Below are 22,375 nucleotides of genomic sequence, written 5' to 3'. Positions count from 1 at the left end.
ATGTGCTGTGCGAAGGGGCAGCCCTTACTATGACCCAGATTGGTGCACGAGGAGTCTGCAGGATGCAGGCGGCACAGCCTGGAGCCTGTGCACCCTGATGCTGCCAACTGTGGGGGCTTACAGGACAAGAGGGGCTTGGGGAGGGTGCCCCGGGTGGAGGGCACAGCCTGCAGAGACCTGCAGAGGGAGGGCGGCCGCTGCTGGAGTCCAGGGAGAGGTGGGGAGGACAGGGCCAGGGATGGGCTGTGGGGCGATCCCCCCACCTGACAGGGATGCGGTTTCTCCTGGTGTTGGCCCTGGGCTGGTTGCACATGCGCCGTGAGCGGGTGCAGAGGGGACTAAGGACGTGTGTGGCTGGGTGGTGTTGCTCAGAGCAGAGATGGGACCCATAGGAGTGTGAGCAGAAGAGGTAGACGAGGCGGGGCCGCTTCTTCCTCCTGCCCCTTGTCCTGTGCCCGGTGAGGGGTGGGAGGCTTTGCCTGGGGCCCAAGCCCTTGCCCCAGCCTCGCGTGCAGGCAGCTGCCGCCGACCGGCCTGAGCAGGTGCACCGCACCAGTTACAGTTGAGCGGTTTGCACGAAGGGGCCGGGAGGGCGCCCGCCGCCACGGCCCCGGCTCTGCAGGCCCCCAGCTGAGCTGTAGATGACTTTTCCATTCTCCAAGGCCGGCGCCCAGGCCTGCTTGGTATTCAGGGACGCCCGGCCCACACTCGCCGGCTCTCGGCTCTGCCCGAATTACTTGATTAAAACGCATATCAACTATTATGTGATTCGTTTCTCTGCCGCAGCTCCACGCCGGGCCTATGTTAAACTGTAATAAAGGCTGGGCTGGGAGGCTGTGGGAGAGGGAGCGCGGGAGGGGGCGGCAGGGCGGAGAGGAGGACCCCAGACCTCAGGGCCATTGCGGCTTCCACCGACTCGGGGTTGGAGATCAGTCAGCTCCTTCCTGCCTCGCGTGAGGTGGAAATGTCCAGAAATGGGACCGTCTGAATTCACGGCTTCTCCCTCTGGCCAGAGACGGGTGGAGGGAGATCAGAACAGAGTCTCGGTCACCCAGGAACTTACTGGAGCCAGGTTGCCTCTCATGGGCCTGGGGGTCTCTTGGCAGCCTCACGGCCCTGGGGCTCCACCGAGCATCTGTGAAATGGGGCTGCTGCCACCTGTTTCAGCCCCCGAGGTGGCTGTGTGGGGCTCTGCTGGGCCAGCAACGAGCCTGCAGGCCGTGGGGTGCCACACACAGGTGGTGGAGTTCAGAAAGGACCCTGATGACCTGGGTGCTGCCAAGCTCTGCTCATTGAGAGGCCTTTACGGAGCACCTGCTGGATGCCTGGCAGAGACCCTGCGTACTCACGGCTCTCCCAGCCCAGTGATGCCGGCAGGTGCACAGTCAGGCGAGCTCAGTGTCTCTTGTGAGCCTTGAGAGCCCCAAGGCGGGGCGTGGAACCCTCCGGGCGGGCCCAGGACGCTGTGCTGGGGGACGCTGCCCACGCTCTGGGTTGTCTGGGGCGAGCAGGGGTGAGCAAGGGTGTGGGGGGCGGGGAAGCAGGAGGGAACTCCAAGCAGAGGACACAGTGTTCATGGGTGTGGACGGCGGGAGACAGCTGCAGGACAGGGAACCGCGTGGAATCGTGAACTGTGTGGACACGGAGCAGGACCCGTGGTGCTGGGGTTTCTCAGTGTAGCTGCAGCCGCCTGGCCCTCCCCGGCCATCAGCCTTGGCTCTGAGAGGAGGCTTGCCGGAGCCCGAGGCTGGCGATGAGACAGTGAGAGCTGCCCTGCCACTCGCCAGCCACCACCCTCAGCCTGGCCGGCACCTGCTCTGGGCAGGATTTGCTCTTGCCCTCCCTCTGACCCCCAACTGTGACAGACCCAGTGTCCTGTCACCCCGTTGGACTGGGACACCTCCTCCACCAGACGGGGAGCTTCTTAAACCAGAGAGGCTGCCTGTCCATCATGAGATTGGCAGGGTCCCACGGGAGGGACTGGGTGTCCTCTGTGCTCAGGGAACCTCCCTGCCCGCTAAGTGGAGACAGGATGCAGAAAGCCGGAGAGAGGGGCCCTCTCAGGACCACCCCCCCTCCCATCTGGGGACCATTTTCAGCTCTACCCCGGCTCTGCCCCACCCCCTTGGGGCTGTCCCGTCACACAGCGGGACAGAAGCCCGGGCCGTCCCGGGACTGCTCCTCGCTGCCCACCTCGAATCTGGCCTCTGCTTAATGTCTGTTCCCATGGCTGCGCCTCCCCATGCTCTCCACCCAAAGAACCAAACAACTGGCCATACACGTGCGGTGCGTGGGGGACCCAGCCGGCCGGCAGGGTCTCCCGCAACCAGTTCCAGCCACTGCTGTTGATGAGTTTGTCCCTGAGGCTCAGGGAATCCCTGGGGTGGGGAGCGGAAAAGAAGCCCCCAGGGCTGGGGTGCAGGAGGCTGGCAGGAAGACACGGTGGTGGTGCCCTGGGCCCTTGGTGGCCCTTCTCGTGGTGCTGCAGCCGGTCCCCCGGCCCCTCCCTTTCTGCAGTCACCACTGCCTTGTCTGTGGCCACCCAGTGAGGGAAAGACGGAGCCAGAACCCGGATCTCAGGTCCCCTCAGACCAGAGCTGCTAGCGAGACCAGGGCTGTCCCAGAGGGCCCTCACACCCCTTCCCGATCTGTCCCTGCCTCCTCGTTGCTCTCCAGCGAGGGAGCACGGGCTTCCTGGCGGTGTGGCTCCGACAGGTGGCTCAGCCTCTCTGCGTCTCGTTTTCCTTATTCAGAGGCTTGTCACGAGGCTACTGCAGAAAAGACTCCTGGAACGGGGCGGGGGGGGGGGGCTCTTCTCCTGGGCTGCTGGCTCTTTTGTCTTTTTTTTTTAATTATTATTTTTTTTGACAGGCAGAGTGGATAGTGAGAGAGAGAGACAGAGAGAAAGGCCTTCCTTTTGCCGTTGGTTCACCCCCCCCCCCAATGGCTGCCGCGGCCGGTGCGCTGTGGCCGGCGCACCGCGCTGATCCGATGGCAGGAGCCAGGTGCTTCTCCTGGTCTCCCATGGGGTACAGGGCCCAAGCACTTGGGCCATCCTCCACTGCACTCCCGGGCCACAGCAGAGAGCTGGCCTGGAAGAGGGGCAACCGGGACAGAATCTGGCGCCCCGACAGGGACTAGAACCCGGTGTGCCGGCGCCGCAAGGCGGAGGATTAGCCTAGTGAGCCACGGCACTGGCCTCTTTTGTCTTTTAAGATTTATTTATGCATTTGAGAGGCAGAGGTACCGAGAGAGCGAGAGCGAGAGTAGCAGCTCTGTCTGCTGGCTCACTCCCCAGGTGCCCGCAGCAGCAGGGGCTGAGCAGTGGTAGGAGTCAGGACCTCCATCGGGGTCTTGAGTGTGAGTGGCTGGGCCCCGAGGACCTGAGCTGTTGTCAGCTGCCTCCCAGGTTCGTTGGCAGGAAGCTGGATCAGAAGCGGAGTAGCAAGACTGAAACCAGACTCCAGTATAGGACGCGAGCGTCCCACACTGTGGCTCAGCTCACTGCGCCACCACGCCCACCCCGGGGGCTGCAGTCACCTGCAGAACGCAGCCCTGTTCTCTTGAGATCTTTCTGGAACCCCGTGGGCAGCATCCACAGGGTCGTTACGGCAACCCCAGGTCTGAGAGGCCCTCTCCAGATCCTGCGTGCGACACACACCTGAGGGTCCTGCCTCGCCCGCCTCAGTCTGGGCTTCTGGCTGGCGTGGCTGCATCCACGGAGCTCTCCAGATCCCCGCTGAGTGAGGGAGGGGAGGGACAGGGACCCTGGGCTCAATGGGACCCGGAGCTCAGTGACGCATGCATCCAGAAAGCACAGTCGCGGGGGGACCAGAGGCGACAAGGTGGGGCCTTGGCACCACCACCCTGAATTTTGTTTTTGGGTCAACAGAAAGCAAATGTTGGTCCCTCGCTCACTGCGCTCAGCGTTTTGGTCCCAGCCCGAGAGCCCATCCTAGGTTTGCCTTTATATTTCACATGGGACAAAAGCAGCTTTAAAAGCCTAATTCAAGGCAACGGGCGCTTGGATGTGGAACGTGAGGGTCATGTCCAGAGATACCTGTGGGTGGGAATCAGAAAACAGTAGCGTGAAAGCAGCGTCGGTGGGTGTTGGCTGGAGGCTGTGGGTACTGGAACCCCTGAGCGTGAGCCTGACCCCTTCGGCTAAGGAGGGAGAGCGGCTGTGTTGAATGCTGGCCAGGACTGTGCCCTTCCAGCCCCATGTGGCATGCACGTTTTTAAAATAAAATTTTTATTTTACTTTATAAAAATATGCATGTGTTTATTTGAAAGGCAGGCTGGGAGAGAGGGAGACAGAGATAATGGATGGATGGATGGATGGAGATAGGTAGATATAGATAATAGATACATACACACATAGATGGATGGAGATATTCCATCTGCTGCTTCACTCCCCAAATGGCCACAATAGCTAGGGCTGGGCCAGGCAGAGCCCGGTGGCAGGAATTCTGTTCTGGCCTCCCAAGTGGGTGGCGGGAAGCAAGCACTTGGCCGTCTTTGGCTGCTTTCCCAGGGGCATTAGCAGGAACCTGGGTCAGAAGCAGAGCAGCCAGCTCTCCTCTGTGGGCTGCCAGGGTCGCGGGCTGCAGCTTAACCCCCAGCAGGACAGTGCCAACCCTGCGGCTGCGCACACTGGAATTTATTTATTTATTTATTTTTTTTTTGACAGGCAGAGTGGACAGTGAGAGAGAGAGACAGAGACAGAGAGAAAGGTCTTCCTTTGCCGTTGGTTCACCCTCCAATGGCCGCCGCTGCAGCCGGCGCACCGCGCTGATCCGATGGCAGGAGCCAGGAGCCAGGTGCTTTTCCTGGTCTCCCATGGGGTGCAGGGCCCAAGCACCTGGGCCATCCTCCACTGCACTCCCTGGCCATAGCAGAGAGCTGGCCTGGAAGAGGGGCAACCGGGACAGAATCCGGCGCCCCAACCGGGACTAGAACCCGGTGTGCCGGCGCCGCAAGGTGGAGGATTAGCCTATTGAGCCACGGCGCCGGCTCCACACTGGAATTTAAATGAAGTAAAACGGCAAGTTCAGTTCGTCGGTTGCAGGGGGTGATCGTAAGTGCTTGGCGCAGGTGACCAGCACCACCTGTGTTGAATGGCCTGGCAGCTCTGCTGGACAGCGCCGGGCTGGAACTAAATGGAGGACTCAAGGCATGGGGCCCCCATGACAGAGCTGCGCCTCCTCCATCAGACTGGGGCTCCCCTCCCGCTCCGGCCTCAAGGCTCTGAGGACAGCCTCCGCCTGTGGATTCTGCCCCCACTGCACTCAGCTCCTATCTGAGTTCCAAGGCCCCCGCTGGAGGCACCCAGCCCGGTGCCTGTCCCCTTCTGCTGGGCTGGCCTCCCTGCCTGCCCGCCAAGGCCTGCTTGCTCCCCCTAAAAGCCCCAAGAGCTCACTCTCCCTGTCCCCGTCAGAAAACCAGGGCTGCTAGTCTTTCAGGAACTGGACCCTTGGGATGAGTTGAGCTTGGCTCAGAGCCCCAGATGTGCCAGGCACGGGCCCGGAGTGCCCGGTGTGCCCGCTGCAGCCTCCTCTTGGAGATGCGGTCGGGGGAGGCCGGGCACCTGGCAGCCCTGGCTGGGAGAGAGCAGAGGAAGGAGGCAGGTCTGACCCGGGGTCCTTGCCCTCGGGATGAGAAGGGCAGCCGAGAGGGGACGGCTCCCTTGCCGACGGTTCCCTGGTGATGTGGCGCACAGGACATACCATAAAATGCTACTTTGGAGAATGTGGTTCTATGAATTCTGACAACATAACATAAATAAACATTCCCCCGTGAAACCATCCTCTCCCTCCCCAGCCCTACCTGTGACAGAGGCATGGAAATAACCTAAATGCCCAACCACAGGGGAGGCTGCGCCAGGAAGTATTGGATCAGCCCCTGGGCTGGACCTGGAGGTTGCTGCCTGTCTGCCAGGCTGATAAACAACGCCGCGGTGAACATCCTTCCGCCTCGGCTCAGGAGGGACCAGGTCCTCGGTCCCAAGGCACAAGCGTGCCGCCGGGCCTTCCCCCGCCCCGGACCCCGGCTCCCCAGCCTCACCAGCTCCTCCCCCCCGCCTCTCCCTCCCTGTCCCTGGCTGTAGGGAACCGGCTGGACGAGGGCTCAGACGTGGAGTCGGAACCCGACCTCCCACTGAAGCGCAAGCAGCGCCGGAGCCGGACCACGTTCACGGCCGAGCAGCTGGAGGAGCTGGAGAAGGCCTTCGAGCGGACGCACTACCCTGACATCTACACCCGCGAGGAGCTGGCGCAGAGGACCAAGCTGACCGAGGCGCGCGTCCAGGTGAGGGGCAGCGCGGGGGGTCCACACTGCAGGTGTGCTGCCGAGGCGCTCAGTGCGTGCTCCCTGGGCGACGCTTGCAGCAGGTGCTCCGGGGACCACATGGGCAGTACCACCAGTGCACGTGTTTGCTGGATACAGCCCGGGGGAGGGGGAGGGAGGGCAGAGGGAGGAAGGGAGGGCAGAGGGAGGAAGCGAGGGCGTCCGTCCCGTCAGAAGAGGAAGTGTATGGTTCTCCAAGTGCCTGATGGGAAAAGGGAGACATCCTGACTGCCTGGGTGTCCTCGGGTGGCTGACAAGGCTCCCGTTAGGAGCGTTAGGGAGGTGCGCGAGCAGACGGGGCAGGTGCATCCTGGTAGGTCCGAAGCGTCAGGGAAGAGTGGGCAGACTGGAGACCTGGACGTCCCCTCTGCCCTCACTGCGTGTGGCTCCTCATCAGAGGGGCTGAGGAAAGGGAGTGGAGCCTGCTGGGGGGCAGGGATCACCCCTCATCCCCACCCCCGCCCTGGGCCTCGCTCCCCTCCCCTCTGGCTGAGCCCTCAGATTCCTGGAGCCTGTGCAGGGAGGCGGGGCAGAAGCCCCTGATGTGTGGCTCTCCTGGGAGCCCGTTCCGGTCAGTCCTCTCCCTCGATGGGGGCGTCGGGCCTGAGAGGCTCCGCCCCTGGCTGCTTCTGGGTGGGGGGTGCTCCTCTCCCAGGGGAATGGGCTTCCTGGGCTCCTCCTTGGTGCCAGCTGTGCTCAGGGCTTCCCACAGTGGCCAGGTGTAGAAACTGAGGCTGGGAGCACGGCCTCCCGGGGCCCAGGGCTGGACGGTGGCTCCGTCTGTGCCCGGAAGGATAGGGTTGGCTCAGAACCCGGCACAAGCAAGCAAGCGGGGAAGCGCTGGAAACAGACTGGCGCTGAGCCCTCCAGGAACCGGTGCTCGCCCCCTGCCCTCCCCTCCCCCACCCCCAGACCAGACCATGGCCGCCTTTGAGGGAGACACCGAGGGCGGGGGCCCAGCTGCAGCAGGCAGCGTCGCCCCCCTCCCTGCCTCTGGAGGGTGACATCTGAGCCCGCCCGCACCCCCAGCCTCCCTTCCCCTCCTCCGGTCCCCTTGCAGCTGTTCCGGGCACATTCCTGGGCGCTTTCTCACTCCCACGTCTGGCGGCTGCGGCTGCCTTCCCACCACCTTGAGGCCTGGCTGCTCCTTGTAAAATGTCCTGGCTGTCAGGCCGGGGCTTTTATTGGCCCACAGGGGCAGAAGCAGGTGTCACTCAAGGTCCAGGGAGGGAGGGGCTCTGGGAATGGAAGAACAGGCAGGTTGAGGGCCGAGGCTGACCCCCCGCTCCGCGGAGACCCCCTTCCATCATAGCGGGGCTTCCCCAGGGCACGCCCCGGCTCTGCCCTTGGGCCACGTGCTCCCCAGGGCAGCACAGGGGCTCCTGCCTAAGCCTGAGAGCTTTCTCAGTAGCGAAGCAAACAGAAAACGTAGAGTTTTCCAGAAGGAACAAGGGCCGGCCGAGAGCAGAAGTCAGGACATTCAGCCTGGGGAAGGGAGAGCTGGGGCCTGTTTTGGGGTGCGCCGGGGGGAGAGGGGAACGCGTGCCGCCCAGCAGCACCCGCGGGTTCCTATGATGTCACCGACTTCCTTCTTCTGACTTAGCGTCCCACTAAGTGCAGAAGTGACCGCCAAGAGCCCTTAAAGGTTCTAGGGTCCGTCCTTAGTGACTGTCAGGGATGCCTGGGAGGTGGTGAGATCCCCGTCACTAAAGTGTTCAAGCCAAAATGGGTTTACCTGGACCAGGGATGCTGGGGAGAGGGGTCCTGTGCAGACGACGGGGCAGGGTCCTCACAGCCCGGGGCACCGCTGAGCTTCGCGGCTCTGTACGGCCTGGGTCTTGGTCTTTGACTCTGGGACCCGTGCGTCCCGGTGGCCCTGGGAGGTGAAGGGGTGAGGGGAGTGGTTCAGAGCAGACCAGCTTCCTCGCTGGCCTGCCTCAGTCCCCCCATCTGCAGAATGGACAGGCCCGTAGCACGTGTCCCTTGCTCTGAGCAGTGGTTCAGCGCAGGCGCACAGGCGCCAAGTTCGGAGGCTCTGGCGCACAGAGGCACTGTCCCCAGGGGCTGTTCCTGCAGAGTCCCAGCCTGCTCCCCGCGGCTCCTGGGCTGGCCGCCCTCGCGCCCCTGCGCTCTTTCGCGGGGTCCTCACTGTGTGCCTGATGCTTTCGGGGCCACTGGGCGCCTGCCACCATGAGCAGGTGTTCCAGCAGAAACTAAGCTTGTAGACGCGAGGCCCGGCCAGGGTGGGGCTCCGGAGCCGGCCTGATCGCCTCCTCCTGCTTCCCTCCAGCTCGGGGCTTGCTGGGGCCTGGAACCTCCTCCCAGGCACAGGAGGGGCCGGGAAGGGGCGCTGGGCAGGAGACCCACGCCTGTTTTTTTTGTTTGTTTGTTTGTTTGTTTGTTTGTTTTTGACAGGCAGAGTGGACAGTGAGAGAGAGAGAGACAGAGAGAAAGGTCTTCCTTTGCCGTTGGTTCACATTCCAATGGCCGCCGCGGCCGGCGCACTGCGCTGATCCGAAGGCAGGAGCCAGGTGCTTCTCCTGGTCTCCCATGGGGTGCAGGGACCAAGTACTTGGGCCATCCTCCACTGCACTCCCGGGCCACAGCAGAGAGCTGGCCTGGAAGAGGGGCAGCCGGGACAGAATCTGGCGCCCTGACCGGGACTAGAACCCTGGGTGCCGGCGCTGCTAGGTGGAGGATTAGCCTAGTGAGCCACGGTGCGGGCCAAGGGATGTCCGTTTTTAAACTGTGGGTGACCCCACCCCAACCTTGCGTGCATCCTCCTGGGAGGGGAACGGATGCCTGGGCTGTGAGCGCCACGGTCCCGAGCCTGTTGAGTTTCTCCTAGAAACAGGGGCCATAGACTGAGGCCCGGGTCAGCCCGTGGAGTCTCGCGCCCAGGAGTTGGGCAGTGGGGCCACAGCTCTGGATGCCGAGCCGACTGGGACTCCCTCGCCCATGCTTTCTCTGAGCAGAGATCCCATTTGGGAGGCACGGAGGAGCTGGTTCATGGGAGTCCTAGGCCACCCACCCCTGGCAGCTTAGATGGCGGTGCAGGCGGTGTGTGCCGGACACAGCACCTGCCACTCGGCGCTATTCTCCATAGCCGTCCCGGGATCTGGTCCTCCCTGCTTTTGCAGATGAGGAACTGAGAGGTGGCGAGGGGAAGTGACTTCCTGGGGACGCAGTCAGACCTGGCTGTGCTGGGGCTCAGGCCCACGGCTCTGCCCCCTCCATGCCGCCCCAGGAGAAACCTCCAGCTCCAGCAACAGGCAGCGTCTATGCGGCCCTGCTCCCCAAAAATCACAAACGAAAAATAAAACCTGGCCCTTGCTTTCAAAGAGCTCCACCCCAACCAGGGATTCTGGCCGGGGCCCTGGGGCCCATGTCGCCTCTCCTGGGGCCTCCACTTCCCCATCTGTTAAATGGGCTGCTTGCAGGAGACGCTGGCAGCAGGGTTTTCCTGTCTCGGGGTAGGAGCAGTCAAGAGGCCGGATTCAAGCCCAGGAGTTTGCTGCCGAGTCCCTGCTCCCAACTGTTGTGTTGCCCGTGGGGGGTGGGGTGGGGGGCTGGGGACATAGGATGTGGAGGGAAGAAGAGATGTATCTGCAGCAAAGGGTGTGCCCTCCTCCAGGAAGTCCTCCTGGATGCCGAGAGGTGCCCTTGGAAGCCCCTCCTTCAGTCTGCTCCTAGTAGCTTGCGCGGCAGTCTGAGCTCACTGGACCTCTGCAGCAGCTGTGAGCCCTGTGTCCAGGCAGCGGGCAGCTTGATGCTGGACTGAGACGTAGCCATAGCTCACCCCTCAGTGTCTTTCTCAGCCCAGAATCCCAGCCGGGGTCTGAGATGAGAAGGGAGGGAGTGAAGAAGGAAGAGAGGGCAGGGAAGGCCGGGGGGGGGGGGGGGGGGGAGGCGGAAGACCCGCCTCTGTGAGGGAGGGGCCGCAGAGAGGACACCGCCCCCACCTAGAGCAGCACCGCCCACGCCTCATCACTGCAGCCAGCGCCAGCGTGTACGCTGCAACTGCCTGCTGCTTGTTGAAGAGATTCCCTTATTTGAACGAGTTAGAGAGAGAGAGAGAGAGAGAGAGAGGTCTTCCATCTGCTGGTTCACTCCCCAGATGGCCACAATGGCTGGAGCTGAGCTGGTCTAAACCAGGATCCAGGAGCTTCTTCTGGGTCTCCCATGTGGGTGCAGGGCCCAAGCACTTGGGCCATCTTCTACTGCTTTCCCAGGCCACAGCAGAGAGCTGGATCGGAGTGGAGCAGCCGGGACTAGAACTGGCGCTGTGGGACGCCCGCTACGCCATAGCGTCGGCCCCTCACTACTTACCTTTAACAGAGTCAGTGTAGTCTAAAAGAGAAGTGTAAGAGGGCGCTTCAGGAAGTTCGTGGAGAAGCAGACTTGAACGGTTAACTTTATTGTGGAGCAAACACGCGAAGTCCAGGCGCAGCTTTTTCCTGGTCGCGTCTTCTCCCGTGAGTCTTTGGGCTCCTGCACTTGCAAGCCCCGCCCCCAGGGGAAGGCGGTTGCAGGCTGGCGGGAAGACGGTGCCGAGTGCACAGGGGGTCCGCAGGTGTGAGAAGGTCTGAGCCTGCAGGAGTGGAGCACAGAGCCCTGCTGTGCTGAGCCCAGCGGGCCTGGAAGGCAGGCGGAGTCACCTGGGTTCGGGGTGACTTCCTGTCTCTGTTGCTCACCACCTGGGATGTGGCTCGGATGCCCTTTGGAAAGCATTGACTTAACCCCAAGGCGGGCGCAGCCCCTCCCCGGGTGGCCAGGAGCCAGCTCGGGCTCGGGCATTCGAGCTGGGCAGCCGGGCTCGGGCAGCCTGCCCCTGGCGGGGTCCGTCCCTGCTGCAGGACTTGGATTTGATGAGGAGAGCTGCCTGTCCCTCCAGGTGTGGCCACCTCCACCCCTGCTCTGTGAATACAGCGGTCAGGGCCGCGGCTCTGTCCACTCAGCTTTCCCCATCTCCAGGAAGGACCCAGGCGAGGTGCGTGACATCAGGGCCTCCACTCAGCTGAGACTGCTCCCCCATCTTGGTGTGGGGTCCGCCCAGGAAGGCACTCCAGCTGACCCCAGCCCCAGCAGACACACCAGAGCCATCTCTGCCTTCCCTCGTTCACTCATTCATTCACCGAACACCCAGGGAGGGCCAGGCAGGGAGTCCGGGGTGCGCAGCCTCTGCCCGTGGGGACTCAGGGGAGGTGGGTTGTTCCTACTGCTGCTGCTTAAACCCTTGTGTGTGTGGTTCCCGCTTCAAGGGGCTCGCGCCGTGTGAGCAGAGTCAGGCCCTGGGCTCCACACAGACCCTGCGTCTCATTCCAGAGTTCTGGGTGTGCAGCTTCCTCCGGGGGGCTTCCTGGGGGAGGCGGGGCACGAAGCTTTGAGGCACGTGGGGTCAGGCGGGCATCGGCGCCTCTGCAGTGGGCAGAGCTCTGGACCGAGCCAGGGATTTGCTCTGTCCGTAGCCAAACCCCTGCTTCCTCTGGGCCTCAGTTTCCCCACCTGTAATGATAAGAAGCCCTCACTGTGTGGCCACAAGGGCAGAGGGGTGGCGTTCACGGAAGCATTGTGAAGCTTCATCCGGGCTGCACCAGGCTGGGTTTGCCTACCCCGCAGGAAGGATGCTGGCTGGGAGGGAGGCCGTCGGCCCGGGGCACTCGTCCCCCTGTGTCCTCAGCCAGGCTGAGGGTCCTGTCCTCTCACTTTGAATCCCCCAGGTCTGGTTCAGTAACCGCCGCGCCCGCTGGCGTAAGCAGGCAGGAGCCAACCAGCTGGCCGCCTTCAACCACCTTCTGCCAGGAGGCTTCCCCGCCAGCGGCATGCCCACGCTGCCGCCCTACCAGCTGCCGGACTCTGCCTACCCCACCTCCACCATCTCCCAGGGTGAGTGCCGCCCGCCCCGCCCTGCCCGGGCCCACCTTCCTCTCGCTGCCTCTCGTGAGAGCCCCGCCCTTGAAGGTCATGGCTCTGCCACGGAGCCTCCCAGGGGCCAGCAAGGCGGCCTCCGAGCGCCTGTGTGCACCGGGCTGCACCCACTGTGGAGCGCCCAGGATCTCCGGGGAATCGGAGGTCGTACTGAAATGCTGTTCTGGGGGCGGGGGAGGGGAGCGCGGTTCTGCCAAGTTCGTTGGTGCTGCCCAAGCTGCTGGCCCGCGGGCAGTGCTCTGAGCAGTGCGGAGTCGAGCAGCCGGCCCGAGGTGGCGAGCAGACCAGTGGCAGAGGGAATGTTCTCCAAGGACGGCAGGACTGTGTGTGGCCACAGCCTTTGATCGAAGCAAATACTTTTTATTTATTTGGAAGGCAGAGACAGAGACACACGGAGCTCCTCCATCTGCTGGTTCACTCCCCAAATGATGCGCTAGTCAGGGCTGGGCCAGGCTGAAGCCAGGAGCCAGGAGCTCCATCCGGGTCTCCCACGTGGGCGGCAGGGGCCCAAGTCCTTCAGCCATCTTCCACTGCTTTCCCGGGTGCATTAGCAGGGAGCTGGACCGGAAGTGGAGCAGCCGGGACTTGGTCTGGCTCCCACCCAAATGGGATGCTGGTGTTGGCAGCATTGGCTTAGCTCACTGAGCCGCAGCAATGGCTGGGACATGTTTTTAAGTGAGAGGGACGGTGGTGTGTGTGTGCGCGCGTGCTGGGAGGATATCGGGATAGTTACTTTAGATTGGCCTCTAATCTATGCTCCATAGGAATTCACAAAGAGGCTTCACTAATATCTGGAGTCTCATTTTTTGCCCTTCCCTCCCCTTCTGGAGAGATCCATCTCCCAAGACAGAATAAAGGTCAGGGTCCTCGGAGGACCTGCAGAGGCTTCCTCAGAGACCCCCGCCCCAGGGCCGCGGGGTCCCACTTCTCCTTCCTCTTCTGGGCGGGGCTAGCCTGGGCTAGCCTGGGCTGGGCTTGTTGAAGTACCAATGCCGGGCTGGCCTTGGAAGAGGGTGGGCTTCCTTGGGAGGAAGGCGGCTGGGCGGGGAGGGGCCTGGGGATGGCGAGCCCGAGTAGGGCTCCCTCCCGCCCTGGACCCTGCCCTGTCCGCCCTCCCACGCCCAGCGCAAGGCAGGAGCGTCACTGCGGGGCGCCTGGCCCGTGGTGCCTCCCTGCAGGGTTGGCTGGAGTCTGGGAGGCCGAGAGAGAGTGGCTGAGCAGAGGAGCCCTGTGGGAGAACAGCCGCCAAGAGCAGGAACGGCCCCACCTCTCGCTGGTCTTGGCAACTTGTGCAAGTGTACCTACCCCACCCAGCCTCAGTTTTTCTTTCTTAATCTGTAAAATGGGACTCATGTTCTTGCTTCATGCCTTCGGGGTATATTTGTAAAAGCCCCTGGAAGGTGGTTGATGCCCACAATGCTGGCAGCACGGGCCTAGGTAGATGAGCAGAGTGTGGCTTCTGGGTGAGCACCTACTGTGTGCCAAACACCGAGTGTGCAGTCGCCCAGAGGGTTTGCTGCTCGGCTGCCACCGTGGACCTGGCCAGGCCCCACTGCTCTGCCTGGGAGCCAGCTTGTCCCTGCCCAGGTAGCTGGGACCATGGCTCCTTCTGCCCCCCGCCAGCCCCTCTCAGAGGCCCAGCCCCGAGGCGGGGCCGCGCATGCTCAGGACCTCTCTTGGGTCTCTCCACAGACGGGGGCAGCACGGTGCACCGGCCCCAGCCTCTGCCGCCGTCCACCATGCACCAGGGGGGGCTGGCTGCGGCTGCTGCGGCCGCCGACAGCAGCTCTGCCTACGGAGCCCGCCACAGCTTCTCCAGCTACTCCGACAGCTTCATGAACCCGGCGGCGCCCTCCAACCACATGAACCCCGTCAGCAACGGCCTGTCTCCCCAGGTAGGTGGCCTCCCCTCCGCCCTGGGTCCCGCCACCACGCGCCGCTGCCAGCCCGGCCAGCAAGGGCACCCGGCGACCCAGGCGGTCTCCATAGAACCACTGGCTCTTGACACCTTTGTAAAAAGATTTACTTATTTATCTGTTGGAAAGGCAGAGTGACGAGAGAGAGAGAGAGAGAGAGGTTTTTTCATCCACTGGTTCACTCCCCAAATGATGCGACAGCCAGGGTTGGGCCAGCTCCATCCGGGACTCCTACGTGGGGAGCACTTGGACCATTTTGTGCCTCCCCAGGCACATTAGCAGGATGTGGGATCAGAAGTGGAGCGGCTGGGACTCAAACCTGTGCTCCCATATGGGATGCTGGTGTCGCAGGCAGAGGTTTAACCACCTGGGCCGTGATGCTGGCCCCTGGCTCTTGGTGCCTGAAGCAGGTTAAGCAGGCTGGGGGCTGCCCCCTTGGCCTTCGATGTTCAGTTTCTGGGGTCTTTCGCCTGGGGTTTGTCTTCCTCAAGCTGCGGAGCAGGATGCTGGGGTGGGGGAGGGGATGGCCGTCGTCTTTGCCGCGCAGAGCGGTCGTGTTGGAGACTTGCTCTCGGCTCGCGGGAACTGGCCCGGTGCCCCCTCAGCCACGCCCCATTTCCCACAGGCGCTGACTGTGTCTGGGGATTTGTTTTCCAACCAGGAGTCCTTCCTGGGTTCTGTCCCGCGTCCCACACTCCGCCTTTCCAGGAGGGACCAATCCACGGAAGGCGGGGCCACGTCTGGTGGTGGGGACACGTGCAGACAGGACCCTCTCCGACTGGTGTGATTGGCTGAGCCACTCCCTGGCTGTCGGTGCGGCGCCAAGCTGTGCAGGAGTCAGAAGGATGATGCTGGGTTTTGGGGTTGTTGATGGACTTGGGGGACAGAGGCGGTGATGAATTTGAGGACGCGATAGCTCATCTGTGTAGCTGCAGCAGGTTCCCTAATGTCTGGGGGGAGGGAAATTAACTCCAAGACTTCCCCCTTCTGTCCGCTCCCCCCGAGACGCCTCCCTCCATCCCTGTGCAGTGGCAACACGTTACCCATGTCGCAGACTGGTCTGAACCTCGCCACGCGAGGTGACAAGGTGTTGGCTTTGGGGGGTGGGTAAATCCCAGCTCCGCTGCTCAGGGTGACAGCAGCAAGGTGGCGTCTGGGGCCTCGGCTTGTCCCCCCTCACTGAACACCTCTTCTGATGGGTGTTTGCCTCATTTAATGAGCTAACAAGTCAGGGTGCCCAGCACTGAGCCCGGCACAAAGTAGGTGACAGGTCAGCTGTCCTGTCCTCCAGTATAACTCATACAGGAGACTCGGTACCTACATATAAAAAGGGGGTCCAGTGGGAGCGGCTGGCTACATCCGCAGGCCACATCACCCAGTGACCTGCTTTTGTCAATAAAGTTTTATTGGCACACAGCCATGCTTTTGTGCCGTCACACTAGTGGTTCTCCGAGACCGTTTGCCCACAAGACTGTCTGAGCCTTACAGAGAAGCCCTGGTGCCAAACCCCGCCCAGGCCGCTCCTCTGCTGGGTCATCTGGGCTCGTTGCTGGTTGCCAGGGTGAGTCCATGGAGCCAAAGACCCTCTGTCTTTCTGTTCTTCCTTGACTGGCGGGAAAAAACCTTCAGGAAGTTCTTCCGCTCCGGGCCTCGCTTTTCTCCTCCCCAGAATACAACTCAGCCCCTCCCTGCTTCCTGGTACTTCCCTCCCTCCGTACCTTCCTGGAATGGAGCAAGGGCGCCTGAGGGTTGAATGCGCCCAGCTGGTAAAGCCCTTAGCTTGGGTGCTGAGAGGGTGCCTGGGAGACGTCAGCAGCTCTGTGCAGGCTCCCAGTGGCCATGCACCAGGCTTCTTGAGGTCCGCGTGATGGGCTGGTGCCCCAGGCCACGCCCACTCTCACTGGTATCCCAGGAGAGCAAAGCCCTGCCCATGCAACACAGCCTGCAGGCCAATGTGTTCTCCCACCGGCACCTACTTGGTCTCTGAGTCATGAGTTCAAGAACTGGCCAAGCTAATCTTCCAGGAATCAGACACAACAGGATCTCGGGGTGCGAGGGCCCACACGGGAGAACGCAGCCCAGGCCTGGCTTCCTGGTACGGAGCAAGTGCCGGGGCAGCCTTCGAGAGCTTGGTCCCTGTCGGACAAGGCCCTGGTCCTCACTGGCCAGGCCAGAACCAGCTGTCCGGGGCACCTTGCACCTGGCTGCTACCCTGCCCAGCCCAGCCTGTCTCGCTGCTGGTTGTCCCCAAAGCAGGACTTTTGTCCCTGGGAGAGGCGAGAGTGCAGATTAGGGGCCACAGGCCTGCAGAGTGGGGTTTGGGAGTGAGATTACAGGGGGAAGGGAGAGGGGCGAGGACAAACCGCCCTGTGGCTGTGAGCAGGCGGATGGAGGGGGAGACTTCGGACCTTGCGCTTAGCAGGCTTCGGAGTTGGGGGCTGTGTTTGATTTGCTGGAAAGTCCTGGGTGAGACCCTTACCCCTGCCTGGTCCAGGGTCTCCCTGACCCTAAAAGCAAGAGGCCGGGGTGAGCTATGGGGGTTTCCAGAGGCCGGCAGCACGTGATGGACTGGGGACCCTCGAGAGCTTCCCATCCGAGGTTCGAGGACAGATGCAAGGTCGGGCGGGGGAGGAGGAGACCCCGGGAGGCGAGCAGCTGCTGGGGGAGGGGCCTGTGTCCTCTGGGCGGGGGTACCCCTGGGAAGGTGCAGCCAGGGGACAAGGTCCTGCCTGTGTCACAGTGTCCCAGCCGACCCCTGGCGCGTTCCCTCCTCTTTCTGGCAGGCAGGCACGTTTCTGTGGTCTCAGGAACAGGAGGTGTTGGGGGGGTGACCTTGGCCTTGGCCACTGACTAGGCCTGCAAGGTTGAAATTTCCCCCACCCTGTGGCCTCTCTGACAGTGGGGGTTCCTCGTTAGGAGCACAGGGCACGCAGTCTGCATGCTGGCCCCTCACCCAGGATTGCAGGTGGCCGACTGTGTCACGGGATAGCTTTGGCCCTTGAAACTTGAGGGTGATTCTGTTCTTGTAAGAGCCGGAGCCAGGAAGGGACGCCCTCCCTTCTGGGGACATGAAGTGGGGTTCTCAGAGCACCTGGCGAGCCCTGACTGTGGCTTGCAGCTGCCCGTGGGGAAGCCGTGCCCCCTGCAGCAGGGCGACCCCAGTCCCTTGTCTCAGACCAGCCTGGGAAGTGGAGGCCGCCGAGCCTCAGGGGCCCGTGGAGAGACTGCCCACGGATCAGCACTCCCCTAGCTCCGCGCCCTGCAAATATTTACCCAGTGCACTGTGTGTCAGAGGCGAAGATCCCCGCCCTCGCGGGGCTCAAGCACAGACGGTAAACACCACCGCCGAGCCGTCCACACAGGGCGTGGAGCGCCAGAGCCAACAGGACAGCTCAACTTCCGGGAGCCTGGTGACGTCCAGACCCTGTCCTGAGCATTTTGTACCCCATGTAGAGGCTACAGCCAGGATCCAGAGCCTGGGATCCTAACACTGCCCTTGCCCTCTGGTTAGGAGGAGTCACAGTCCGCGTGTCTGACCTTTCACCGCGGTGGAGGGAGGGGCTCATTCAGTCTTTGCCGCGGGGGAGAAAGGGGCAGGTGGGCAGAGCTGAGTCACAGGGCAGAAGCTGGGTCTCCCCGTAATCCCTGCAGCCCCCACACCGCAGCCTTCTGGGATCGGGGACCACGCCCGCAGTCCACACCCACAGTCCACAGGTGACCCCAGCGTGCACACTGGTTCCCCTGCAGAGGTGCAGGGCAGAGGTGTGTCCCAGGGTGGGACTCAGACCCCCGCCCCCGCCCCCTCCGCCCCCTCAGTGCTTGCAAAATGGCTCTTGGAGAGCAGCTCAAGCCAGTTAGGACAAAAGACGCACTTTGTCATGTGAATGTTTTAAGTCAGGAGCCAGGAGAGGCAGAGTTACAGAGAGAGAAGGAAAGGCAAAGAGAGAGAGAGAGAGAGAGAGAGGTCTTCCATCCGCTGGTTCACTCCCCGAATGGCTGCAACAGCCCAGAGCTGGGCAGATCTGAAGCCAGGAGCCAGGAGCTTCTTCTGGGTCTCCCACGTGGGTGCAGGGGCCCAAGCACTTGGGCCATCTTCTACTGCTTTCCCAGGTCACAGCAGGGAGCTGGATCTGAAGAGGAGCAGCCTGGACAAGAACCGGCGCCCATTTGGGATGCTGGCGCCGCAGGCAGAGGCTTAGCCCACTGAACCACGATGCTGGCCCCTTTTAGAACGGAGGCCTAGAGAGGGCCCAGTTTCCCGACATTTTTCTAGATTCACACTGCGGGTCAGAGGTCCCCAGGGCTCCGGGTCCCCCACACCCTGGGTTCCCGAGCTGCGTGGTGCTAGGGGAATTCCCCGTCTTCCCACGGCCATCGCGTGCTCCTCGTCGTCCCTCACCCACAGCGTCTCCTTCTTCCTCTCTGGCATCAAAGTGCGGGCCCCTAGGGGAGGACGCCCATGCGTATACCCCTCCCGGCGCATGCGCACTGAAGGGAGGGAAGCAGCAGCTCAGTGGGCAGCTCAGACCCATGAACAGGCCTTTCCTGTCTGCTTCCCCACCCCCGCTCTCCTGTGCCGTGGAGTGGGTGCCGGCCGGGGCTGGCACCCACAGGGCCTCAGGTTGCGCCCCTTTCACTCACTGGATCTCAACAGCCATCTCATGATCCTTGCTGTACGGATCAGGGAACTGCCCTGTCCAGGGTCATCTGCCCGTCAGACCGATAGGTGCCATGGGCCAGGCTCCATGGAAGGTTCTAGAAAGGGGCAGCGCTGGGGTGGGAACGGTGCAGCCCCCAAGGCCACCCTGCCATTGGGTTGGTTCAGTGGCCCGCACAGGGCAGGTGAGGACCGAGGCCACGGGCAGGAACGGCGAGGCTGGGTTCAGAGCCTGTTTCCGCGCGCACCAAACTCCCCCCGTGTCTGAGACCAGAATGGAGAAAGTGCAAAGCTTTACTGAGTGTCTTCATGAGCGGGGACTCCTGGGTGCCTCTCGACGCCAGAGGCCCGGCACTGCCACCCTGCGTCCTCGGAGACCTCCCGGAGTCCGCCCAGCGAGGGGAGACCCCCGCCCCCACCCCCTGTGCACCCAGGGGGCGGGGCCGCATTGGCACCTGCCGCCTGCCGTCTCGCAGGTCACGCAGGCCCCACACTTGGGGAAGCCCACAGAGGCTGAGGAACTCGCCGAAGCCACGGAGCTTGTGAGCGGCGGGGACCGGATTCTGACTCGGAGCCGCCAGGCGGGCAAGAGGGGCACGGGCGAGTCTCCGCCCCCTCTCACCTCCCCTCTGTTCCCGCCCCTTGATGGGCGACACTGCGGCTGTAATAAGCATTTAAAATAAGTCTTGCTGGACCAGGGACGAGGAAGGAGGAGGGAGCGAGAGATTTGTAGGCAGGAAGGCGGGGAGGGGGACCGAGGGGTGTTAAATAGCCCAGAATTTTTAAAAAACTGATGCAAATCACTGGTAGGAGAGAAAATTATGTGCAATTACGTCGTGATATTGGAAGGTTTTGCCTAGCCCAGGCAACAAGATCTCATTAACAAGCAGAAAATAAGATTGAAATGGTGTGTAAAAGAGCTGAAAAATGAATTTGAATGCTGCGTTTGTCCACAATTACCCCCTCCTTCACACATATTTTATTGCAATTTTTTTATTATTCTTAATCTCTGCATTCCTCAAAGCAGATTGGGGACATCCTGGCATTACCGGGGCGTCGGGAGGAGGCGCGGAGGATTTCCTGCCCCCTGAATGAGACCCCTCTCGCACACATTCTCCAAGGTTGGGTTTTGGAAGGATCAGAATTCATTTCTCCGGCTTAGCGGGTTGTAGGAACACGGGGCTTTAACCCGGGCCGCGCGCTCGCCTGTGCCCCGCCCGGCCCGCCTCGCTTCTCCCTCCCTGGGCGAGGCTCTTGCCGCCTGCTGGAGTCCCCTGGGCCTTCGCAGGGTCTCCTTGGGCCCCGCCTTGGGGGAAGCCTGCAGTGAGAGAAACTGCAAAGCCTCTGCTGCCAGCGGCGGAGTCGGGGGTCCTGGTTCTGCACTGAGCTGAATTGCTGTGTGACCCTGGGCGGCTTGCTTACCCTCTCTGAGCCTCCCTTTCCGCCTCTGAAAATGAGGGTGATGACCCCACCTTCTCAGGAGCGCTGTGAGGACCAAGGGGAAGTCTGAGCGCCTGGCGCATAGCAGGTGGTTGGTGGATATGCATCCTCTGTGCCCTCCATCTTGGCCCCGGCCCCTAACTCCCCCCCCCCCCCGCCTCTCTCTCTGTTACTGTCTCCGGTCCGCTGGGAAAGGCTTAGCTGGTTTCCCGGCCTGGGCAATGCAGGGTTGTCTGGGGAAGAGAGGGTGCCAGGGCGCAGGTGGCACCAGGCTGCAGCAGGGACAGAGGTCCCCGCCCTTGGGCCATGGGGTGGGGGAGGGGCAGCTTCGCTGGGCTGGGCTCAGGCTGCAAGGCCATGAGCGAGCCCTGAGTGATTTTTCCCAGGGTCAGGAAAAACCTGAGTCACGGCCGCACACCCCCACGGACCGTGGGGGTGCTGGGGGGGAGGGGCCCGGGGTGCGTTGGCCGCAAAGGCCAGTGGCAGTTTCAGCGTCTGCGTTCCCCAGCCGTTGTCACTGTGCCCAGCGAGAGCCTGGCCCAGAGACCTCCCACCCTCGCCCGAGCCCCGAGCAGGGCACCCACGGCGGGGAAGGGGGCACACGGCCGCTCCCCAGGCCCCTGCCCTTTCTCGCCTGGCCGGTGGAGCTGCCCGTGGCAGAGGCGATGCCTGAGTCCCCGGGCCTGGGCTCCCTGAGCCGGTCCGGACGGGGCCTGCCAAGACGCTGGTCCGGAAGCCGCCCTGCCTTTGTCCACGCTTAGCCTCCCTCGGTGGGAAAAGCTGAGTTATTTCCCCCGGCGGCTCCTCACCAAACAAAACCACCTGCCGGTGTCAATCAGGGCGCCGCTCCGGCCTCAGCCGCTGTGAAAACAGAGCCCTGTTTATGTCTCTGCCTCCCTCACCCCCTTTTCCTGGGGGCGGCGGGCAGAGGGCGGGGCTGGGATCGGGAACTTTCCAGGCTCTGGAGCTCCTGCCCACGCTTCTGGGGTGACGCTGGGCGGGGGGGGGAGGAAGAGGAAGAGGAGGAGGAGGAGGAGCGGGAGCCTGGCCTTTTCTCCTGTCTGCCCACCTCCCCGAGCCTGAGCAGGAGACACGGGTCTCCTTGGTACATCTGGGACACCTGCACCCACTCCACCCCGCACCTGCAGAAGGTGTGGGCGGAGGGAAGGCCCCGGCACGTGGGTGGGGGAGGGGAAGGGAGACTGCTTGGGGCAGGGGGCGCGGTCAAGGCGTTGCCATGTCTTGCCCGCTGGGGCGGGGCACAGTGCTCAGTCTGCACCACGGGACTCGATGTGCGACGATACATTCTGGTGACACGCATGACTCGGTGTCTGGCACGTAGTAGGCCCGCAGCAGCTGTCGGCGAGCCCTGATGAGACACAGCGGTGAGGACTCGGGGGCCGGGGACTGCCGGGGGTGCGCTTCGCTGTCGGCACGCAGGGTCCCTTTTCGGTTCCACGGCATCCAGGGAGGCTGCACACAGACACACGTGGTGCATTCTGGGGAGACCGTACCCCCGCATCCCAAAAGATGGATTACAGAAACTGCTGTGGTCCCCGCTCAGGGAGCGCAGGGCAGGTGTGGAGAAGCCAGGCCGTGGTTAAGAGAGGGCTTCCTGGAAAAGGGGGCCAGAAGGAGATTCGGCGGCATCAAGGACGCCGCAGAATGACCCTGTAGACCAGGGTTCGAATCCCGCTCTGCTCCCTGTTTGCTGTGTGATCCCAGGCAAGCGATGTGAGCTTCCGGAGCCTTGCTGTCCTCGACTGAAAACTGGGGCCTGCCCCATGCACCTTGTGGCGCTGTGACAGCCGCTGAGGCTGGGTGAGCGCCCGGTACCGCGCCTGGCACACGGAGCCTCCTGTGTCACCGGCTTCCCCTCTCTGCGAATCCGTGCCCGGAAGAGGGATTGAACTCCTGAGGTCTCGCTAGGTTTCCCTGCCCAGCCCGGGGCATTCCCGAGCCTGCAGGCCAGGGCCGGGCACAGGGTGGAAAGTCAAGCGGTCTGAGTTCCCTCCCCGCTGTGCCTCTCGCCCTCTGTGTGAGCTTCGGAGATGCCTCCCTGCTCCGGGCCTTAGTTTCCCCAACTGTG

General features: G+C 62.8%; 1 protein-coding gene across 2 annotated transcripts in view; it reads left to right on the top strand.

Annotated features, from left to right (window-relative positions):
- Nucleotides 1–22,375, top strand: part of PAX7 (paired box 7) — a 93,218-nt gene that overhangs the window by 45,701 nt on the left and 25,142 nt on the right. For both annotated transcript variants that reach the window (XM_051858050.2, XM_051858048.2), the window contains exons 5-7: nucleotides 6,107–6,306; nucleotides 12,066–12,231; nucleotides 13,966–14,168. In XM_051858050.2, coding sequence (XP_051714010.1) covers nucleotides 6,107–6,306; nucleotides 12,066–12,231; nucleotides 13,966–14,168 — 569 coding nt within the window. The remainder of the gene's footprint in view (nucleotides 1–6,106; nucleotides 6,307–12,065; nucleotides 12,232–13,965; nucleotides 14,169–22,375) is intronic.

The sequence above is a fragment of the Oryctolagus cuniculus genome, chromosome 7, assembly GCF_964237555.1.
Source record: "Oryctolagus cuniculus chromosome 7, mOryCun1.1, whole genome shotgun sequence".
Lineage (NCBI taxonomy): Eukaryota > Metazoa > Chordata > Mammalia > Lagomorpha > Leporidae > Oryctolagus > Oryctolagus cuniculus.
Note: the sequence above shows the minus strand (reverse complement) of the source record. Positions and strands in the feature narration are given on the sequence as shown.